At 36.0% G+C, this 8,893-nt stretch overlaps 1 protein-coding gene across 1 annotated transcript; it reads right to left on the bottom strand.

The window, feature by feature from the left end:
* Positions 1-2,117: 2,117 nt before the first annotated feature.
* Positions 2,118-7,682, bottom strand: LOC132300498 (leucine-rich repeat receptor-like serine/threonine-protein kinase BAM3). Its single transcript, XM_059797604.1, has 2 exons — positions 4,738-7,682; positions 2,118-2,844 (listed from the first exon to the last, which is right to left on the bottom strand). The coding sequence occupies exons 1-2, from the start codon at positions 7,304-7,306 to the stop codon at positions 2,426-2,428; spliced, it is 2,988 nt and encodes a 995-aa protein (XP_059653587.1). The 5' UTR covers positions 7,307-7,682; the 3' UTR covers positions 2,118-2,425.
* Between the last annotated feature and the right edge of the window lie 1,211 nt (positions 7,683-8,893).

Consider the following 8,893-nt stretch of genomic DNA (forward strand, 5'->3'; position numbering starts at 1 on the left):
CTCTCCCCAGCACCATCTTCTTTCCCATTTACATTTCATTTTTTTTTTTCACTTTGCCTTCAAGACTTCAAAGTTTGATTGCTATTCAACCATTAAGAATTTTTGGGTGCCGTTTACGGCAAATCGAAGAGCTTGACAAGATCTTCAAGTGGGTGTAAGCAATTTTAGTTTTGGTGCAACCCAGGATTTTCGAAATTAGGGCACAAAATTGGGGGTTTTCATAATTTTGGAGGTAGGAGTTCCTAATTCATACATTCTTGCACCTTTATGAATTATTCTTCTTGTTTGATGTCTAGCATGCTATATTTGTGTTGATTCCTTTAAAATAACTTAATTGTTGTATCATGAAGTATATGATTATATGTATGTGTTTATGTGGTATGAAAAAGCATACTTAAATGACTTTATTTCATGCCTATTGTAATATATGTGCTGAAATTTGTAACTTGAAGCATGAAGTTAAATTTTAGAGATTTCTATAAAGTATGGATATTGTGAATGTTGATTTGCAAAGAATGAAATTCTTTATTGTCATGACATTGTGAAATAATAAGCATCCATACACATCATTGGGAAAGAGACGGGAACATGAATTTAAAAGGAATATATATATATATATATATATATATATATATATATATATTTGGGAAAGAATTTTGAAAAGGATATTATGAAAAACTCGGCCGCCTAGGAGTTGCCTAGGGATCGTGGCGTTAGTAAGGCCTAGAGGGGATTAGGGAGATCACCCTAGCGTGGTTGAGTTAACTGGGCCCTAAATGAGGCCATAGCGTTGCCATGGGTCAGGGACAACTAGCCAATCCTCCTCTCGTGCCGCCATGGAGTTGCCATGGGACGGGTTGCATTAACGGTTTGGAAATGATGATGGATATGATTTTGAAAATGGGGAGCGACATAGTATGTCATAGCATTCCATAGCATCACATTGTCTATTTTGGCCTTGTAATTGTTGTATTTTCTCCCGACATAACATGATCCCGTTTTCTATATTTCTATTCATTGTTTGGATTCACGGGGTCACAAGAGGTGTATCTTAGGTACCACCTACTGAGCTTTATACTCACCCTATTATTTAACATTTTTCAGGATACGGGAAAGAAGTGGCGGATGATGTTCCATCATAGGCCTAATTTGGATTAGAAGATCATTTTGCTATTTTTGTATCTAAGTCCCATCATTTTTTTTGTAAAACCTTACTTTGTTATATTCGGTATAGAGACTTATGAACTCTTGTTATTTTTATTTTGCTTCATGGACTGTAAATTGATGTAATTGGAGTAAAATTCTAGTATGTGTGCATGGGACTACATATAAGATAGGTACTCCTTTGTTCTGGACGAATGGGATGATGATGATAAGCTATTTTGAGGATGTTGTTGATGTTGTTGTTTTGGAAATGTTTTATATTGTTTGCATTGTGTACTGGGACAGTTTAGATAAGTTTTGTAGGTCCATCAGTAGCCAGCTCATTTTTATGCATTTAAGTAGGTTGTCGTAGGGATCATTTTTAGCATAGGTCATGCCGATCTTTTTTTTATTATATATTTTTTATATATATATATATATATATATATATATAGGTGGTATCATTTTAGGGTCATTACAAATTTCTTCATTTCTACCAAACAAAACATAAATTACATGATAATATAATTATATACTCGTCGTTCATTTTCTTGTATAATAGTCCCATATTAGTTGTTCCATTTGAAAAGTTAAAACAAAATATATTTATCTTTCTATAATTACCCTTTAAATTTTTAAAAATCTCACAATTTGATAATATATATATTTAAACAAAAACTTAGTAATTTTAAAATGGGACAATTCATTAATTATATAACCCTTTATAAAAACTTATAATACCAAAAATGAATATCTAATATGAGACAGAAAAAATAATTATAAATGAATTAACTCTTTAAATACTTTATGTCATATCACTAAATGTATGGAACTAGATACTGTGACTGCTTATAAAGTATGGAAAAAGAATAACAAAAGTATAAGATTATTGATTTTCTCAATCTCTTTCACTTGTGGGATTGAAAGGCCATAATAAAATAAGCCAAAAAATAAAAAAATTGAGTCCTTAAATATTTGGATAGAAAATTTTAAAATGACATTAAAGCAATCGAAATCTAATATGTATATAGTATGATACAAAGAGCAAGTTAGCACTGCAAAGCTCTTCTCCTACCTAAAAGGCACCCCTTGAAATGTAGTGCAGTGATGAATTATTAATTCCTAGTACTTCTATCTCAACGCCAAATTGCCTTTCCCTAAATCTAAGTAAAAAAAAAAAAAAAAAAAAAAAAAAGAGCAAAAAAATATCAACTTTGCACATTGCAAGGCCATAACCAAAAAAAAAAAGCCAAACCATATAAAAACTCTAAAATTCAAGCTTTTAAATCAAGAGATCTTTTCTCAACTTTGGGCAACTTTTCTCTTTCTCAAGGTTCTTGGGTTGTGGGAAAACGACCGATGAAGTCGACGACTGAAAATCCGGTGAATGCCGAGGGAACTCCGATAGCATTTGGACCACCTCCCTCATCGTGGGGCGTTCAACGCTATTCTCTTGGATGCAGAGCATGGCAATGAAGAATAAGTGCATTGCTTCCTCTTGGGGCACTGTGGTTAGCCTTGTATCAACAATGCCAATGGCTTCTTCTTTGTGGCATTTGGTTACCCTCTTGCTCCATTGCACGATGTCCACACCTTCGCCAAAATCTCCCACTGGGCGTCGCCCCGTGATGAGTTCCAGAAGGACAACTCCAAAACTATAAACATCGCTTTTCTCATCTACCCTTAAGGTGTATGCATATTCTGCAATGACATGAAGATACAAAATGTTTACTACAATAATAAACTTTGTGCAAGTAACATTTATTTTAACTATAATACATCAAGATAGATGATAATATGTTTTACAATATATCAAACAAACTCTTGAATTGATGAACTCTTAGAAGGCAAGAAAATAAAGATGGGGTAAATGGGGATAGACATTTTATAACAAATTGGGTAAATTATAGTAAATTTAGACAAATTATTTAGCATTTATTACTCTCCTTGTTGATAGTGGGAAAGTGAGTTTGACTGTGAAAAGTCAGTACTGTCCTTAATAAACAGACAACTCAACCATTAATTTTTTGAGTGTGAAAAGTTAATAATGCCCCCAATGAATAGACAACTATCAATTTGATGCGCTATTCTTGGAGCATAGAAAAGTGAGTTTGAGTGTGAAAAGTCAATAATACCCTTATATTGTTATTATAATAATATTATATTACTTATTTTTTATTTTATTTTGGGTAATTCTTTAGTATATAATGTCCTAGAAGGGTCATGCTGATCTTTATGTGACGTGGAAAATATTGTGTAAGATTGGAGTGTTGGAGATGTGTTGTCTTCCACAAGGGGTGGTGGTCCCAAAGAAAGAAGAAACATTGTTACGTAGTAGTAGTAGTAGTAGTATAATAATATATAGTGGTAAAACAATGGACAACACTTTACGCACAATCACTTCGTAAGATCAAACGTAGTCTTATCTGAGAAAAAGTGTGTGTGGTGTTGATTTACAGATTTTGTACTATCTTTTTGCATACGCGTAGATTGATGTGCATGTTGGTTAGCTTTCACGATACTCGACACTGTTTTGATAGACCCATCCATGTCAGTGACGGACTGACCACTTCCTTCTTCCTAGCTCAGATTTTCTCACACACATATAATATACATATTCATACATTATACAAAACAGTCTTATGGTGAGATAGACATTATCATAATTCTCATAAGATCTCTTTTTTTTATAGTGATTATGTATAAATAGCATTACTCTGTTTCCTGTGTGTGTGTGTGTGTATATATATATAGATATGTGTGTAACTGTTTATATATAAGTATATAATCAAAGAGTGGACCCCACAGAATTTTGGTCTTCTGTTTGTGATTACCCAAAAAGTTCTAAACACTGTATTCTGTTTTTTTTTTTGGACTCTGCAGCACAGATCACAATCTTTCAGTTTGGCTCAAACAGCAATGGTCTGATAGTACTATGTGGTTCAAAATTTTATTTTGATACAATTACTAAAATGTCCAAAACAATTTGCTTAATAATCATCTTATAACTTTGTTTAAGTGTAGTAGTTTTGATCTAGCAGATTTTGACGAAGGAAAAAAAACAAAAGAAGGTATGTTTGGTTAAAAATAATTTACTATTTTAATAAATTGATAAAAAGAAATTGAAAGATAAAAATTATTTGACAGAAAATGAGAAATTTAGATCAAATTGTGAAAAAATAACAACTATGGTGTTTCCATCCATTGGACTTCAAAACAAAGCAGAGACTAATTTGTGAAATGAGGTTCAGAAAACTATAAAATCATTATGGTGATTGTGTCTTATTTGATCCCAAAAAAAAAAATTATTGTATTAAGTTATATTATATTATATTTTGAATAATTGCTAACTTAAATTGTATGAAAAAAAAAAAAAAAAACTATGTCTAGTTCAAAATCACATGTACCTGACTCAATAGACTTTAAATTGACAAAGTCACACATGACAATGAAATTTGACAATGTCACCATTGACAACATTAACTAACCACACTAACACATTTAGGATATGTAGATGTACCGAATCAAACGAAACGCTCGTAAATTGAAATTGATAGAAATTTAATTCAAATTAAACGCAACATAGGAACGTACCAGGAGCAATGTAGCCGTACGAGCCAGCAATCGCGGACATGCACTCCGACGCCCCACCGTCCACCAAGAACTTGGCCAGCCCAAAGTCCGCAACATGAGCTTCGAAGCTCGAATTGAGCAAAATATTGTTCGATTTCACGTCGCGATGCACGATCAACGGCGAGCAATCATGGTGGAGATAGCACAGGCCTTTAGCAGCCTCCATAGCAATCTTGTACCTCAAGTCCCACCCCAAGAACAACCCCCCTTTCTTACCATGCAATGCCTCTCCCAGACTCCCATTCCTCATGTACTCATACACAAGCAAGTTTGAGTCCTTGTTTGAGCAAAATGCCAACAGTCTCACTATGTTTCGATGTCTGATGTTGCCAAGAGTCCTAATCTCTGCTCTGAAACCATGGTCATGGAGGCTATTAGCGCCCAAACCAACAAGTTTTTTCACTGCAATTTCAACCCCATTAGGCATTTTGCCATGGTACACAGTCCCTGCACCTCCTCTGCCTATCACATTGCCGTCCTTCACGGATTCAATCACATCAGAGACCGTGAATTCGACCTTCTGAAATGCTGTCATCTTCCAATAATCCGCGCCATTTTTCCTAAATGACCTGGCTTTTAGTATGGCTGCGGAGGCAAATGCTAAAGAGCATAGTAATAGGCCGAGGGCAAATATTAGCTTGAAGTCTTTGGGGGACTTCTTGGGTGGTTTTGTTATAGTGGTGAAGTTGCAAGGATTGTTCAGAAGTGAGCCACAGAGCTGAGGATTCCCGGCATAAGAGGAGGCGTTGAAGAAGGAGAATTGGCCTGTTTCAGGGAGCTTTCCGGAGAGATCATTGAAGGAGAAGTCAGCAATTGTGAGGCTTTTCATGGAGCCTATTGACTTGGGTATGGTTTGGTTCAAGTGGTTTCTTGATAAGTTCAAGTAGTTCAATATATGGATATTGGAAACCTCGGATGGTATTGAGCCAGAGAGGTTGTTCTGGCTCATGTCTAGGTAAGTGAGATGGAAACAGTTCCCTATTTCCGGAGGAATTAGGCCGGAAAGCGAATTCCCCCTGAGGTCAAGCTTTAGGATTTGTTCTAGTTCTCCTATAGAAGGAGGGATTGGACCAGAGAATTGGTTTCCACCAAGCAAGAGGATTTGGAGGGAAGTGAAATTGGAAAGTGAGAATGGTAAAGAGCCTGAAAGAAGATTGTTTTGCAGGTTTAACTGGCCTAATTTAGTCGGCTTCGACGTGGCATTGCCGTTCTCCGGCATAGTTCCTGACAAATCATTGTTCTGCAATTCAACTAAATTTAGCTCAGGCAAGTAAATGAAGCCATTTGGGATGCTACCATTTAGGTAGTTTTGCCCCAACCTTACTCTTGTGAGGCTTGAACATGATCCTAACCCCTCAGGTATGGGCCCGAACAGAAAATTCTTGAGGAGGATCAAAATCCTAAGTTGGTTTGAAGCACACAAGTTTCGAGGGATCGTACCAGTGAGCTTATTCGTGGACAAATCGAGCAACTGGAGCTTCCCATTTCGGCCTAGACTCTCGGGAATGACACCGGTGAAGTTGTTCATCCAGAGCTGAAGACACTCCAGATCAGGCAAATCAGCAACGAAATCCGGTATTGGCCCATGAAGTCTATTCAGGAACAGGTTCAGGAGCTTGAGGTGTTTGAGGCCAATGAGCTCATATGGGATTTCCCCAGCAAGTGCATTGCTAGACAGATCAAGATTGATTAGGCTTGTTAGGTTGCCTAGTTTCTTCGGGATTGAGCCCGAGAGCAGATTCAAATGCAAGTACAGTGTCTCAAGTGACTTCAAATTCCCCAATTCATGAGGGATTGAGCCATCCAATTCACAGCTTTGAATCTCCATGTGGACTAGATTCACCAAGTTGCCAAACTCTCTCGGAATACCGCCTTCGAACATATTGAAATAGCCCAAGTAAATCTGCTTCAAGTTTGTGAGATTTCCCAACTCACCAGGGATTCTCCCATGCAGATCATTGCCCGCCAGGTTCAAGTACTCCAACCCCATCAAGTTTCCATAGCTTGGCGGGATTTTCCCGAAGAAATAATTCCCTCCAAAATCCAAGTGCTTGAGTTTCTTCAACCCCAAAATCCCAATAGGAAGGAAAGCAGTGAAGTTGTTGTTGTAAGCATCAAACACCTCCAAGTTTGCAAGACTTGTTGAGTAGTCCCAATCCAGGCCACCACTGAACTGGTTGTTTGATATGTTGAGTGACTGAAGACTACTCAGATTCTCAATCTTGATTTCGCCAGTGAAGTTGTTGCCGGCGAGGGAGAGTTGGGAGAGCCTATCGAGGCTGGAGATGGCAGAGGAAACAGAGCCACAAAGATTCATGTTTGATAAATCAAGTGAAACCACTCTTCCATGGAAGCATTTGATTCCCACCCACGAACATACCGAGCTCGGATTTGAAGAATCCCAAGTGCTCAAGGCCAGGTCAGTGAATTCAAAGCCTTGTTTGAGAGTGTTCAAGGCATGAAAATCACTAGTGACAGAAGAAGTAGTGCCCACAAGGAAGAAGAGTGTTAGAAGAATAAAGGGAGCCATTTTTTCTTTGGAAAATTAAGTTTGTGAGAATTTGAAGAAGAAAGGAATGAATTTAAGAGCTTCGACAATAATGGATTTTTCAGAAAAGAGAAGAAAAGTAAAAGGAATCTGAGGAACTTCAAGTGTGCATAGGTTTAAAGAATCAAACATCTTCAAAGGAAAAGAGACTTCAAGTTCAAGGAAGAAGCTAAGCCTTCCCTTTCCTTTGTTTGCTTTTCTTTTCCCTTCTCAATGAAAGAAGAGGAAGAGATTAGTATTCAGCAAAAACTGGTTTTGTTGTGAGCTTTATCTCTATCTATCTACAATAACCTTCTTTAAGGAAGAGAGAGAGAGAGACAGGTCTCATGAGAAATTAAATCAATAAAGCAGCCGTTGGAGGATAACAGAAATTTAAAGCTTATAGATCATGAAAAAAAAGTAAAGTTGATTCTCTCACTTGGCATGACAAAAATGCCCTTTAGCTTTAATCAAAGTAGGCTCTTTACTTCGAATGATAGATGATGAAGTTGCACTTTCAGTCATAAAATGTGGCTGATGAATTCTTCTCTTATTATGATAAATGACAACTATGCATATTGGTTTTTCATGAGGATATGAATTGAACAAAAAGTGGGCAAAATTATACAAAAGGAAAAAAGTGGACAAGGCAATCAATGCTTGCCACCATTACAAAATTATTGTGTGTCACTAATGTTAACGCCTTGATGATTCATGGAGGACCCATATATTTATAATAATATACTACTGACTCATATAAAGACCTTCCTGTATATAATCGATATTATCAACTAATTATATCTTATCACATAACAAAAAAAATTTATTTCAGTCCATCGTATTATTACATGTTATAATTTAATCTGTTAATAACACTATTTCGACTTTTCACTCATTAGAGTCTCATAACATTAAAAGTATTTTCCACTCATTAGTCTCATCGCAAAAAGATGTTGGAATGAGAAGATTGTGAAAAACAGAGTTAGATTGTACCTAAACAACTTTTAAACTCAAATTCAAAACTTCCAACTTATCAATATTGGTACTTTTACCATTGTACAAAGTCATTTTTACTAAAACAACCCATGGATGTTCTATGAATTGCCAAATCCTCATTCTCATGTGTGCAAGAAATTAATAAGAGGTTGGAAATGGAGCATTCGAAGATATACAATTGTGTACTTTGATGTAGAATGTATAGATACACATGGGTATATAATTTTCTATTTTCAATAATTATTTTATTTTTTTCACTCTCTTGGGGCTGGAAACATGTGCCTGCAACAACAGTGGATGTAAGAAGTAAAAGATGATGATTATTAATATATCATTACAATGTTTTTTTAATGAATGATCTAAATATAATTATGTAGCATGGATAGGTTGCATGGAAGATGGAACCAGTGTAGCTTTTTGTGTTGGTGCTTTATTCCTTCTCCTTCCTTGCCCTACAGGTCTGGGACCAACTCTCTATGTAATGTGTGTATTTAAGCTTTATTAGAAGATGGAATAGTCTTAAAGAGAGGGCTAGCTGAAAAGAAAAAGCAGAGAAATAATATTTTTGCTTTTAATCTTCCTCCACTTCAAAAG

The sequence above is a fragment of the Cornus florida genome, unplaced genomic scaffold (genome assembly GCF_030987335.1).
Source record: "Cornus florida cultivar Cherokee Brave unplaced genomic scaffold, ASM3098733v1 CherokeeBrave_3.0.0_Hap2_Chr03, whole genome shotgun sequence".
Lineage (NCBI taxonomy): Eukaryota > Viridiplantae > Streptophyta > Magnoliopsida > Cornales > Cornaceae > Cornus > Cornus florida.

What these genes read in the sequence shown, in the direction of transcription:
- LOC132300498 (XM_059797604.1), bottom strand. Translation starts at nt 7,306, where the DNA reads ATGGCTCCCTTTATTCTTCTAACACTCTTCTTCCTTGTGGGCACTACT. An exon ending in GTACGGCTACATTGCTCCTG is followed by an intron (nt 2,845 to 4,737) that starts GTACGTTCCTAT and finishes ATGTCATTGCAG; the next exon opens with AATATGCATACACCTTAAGG.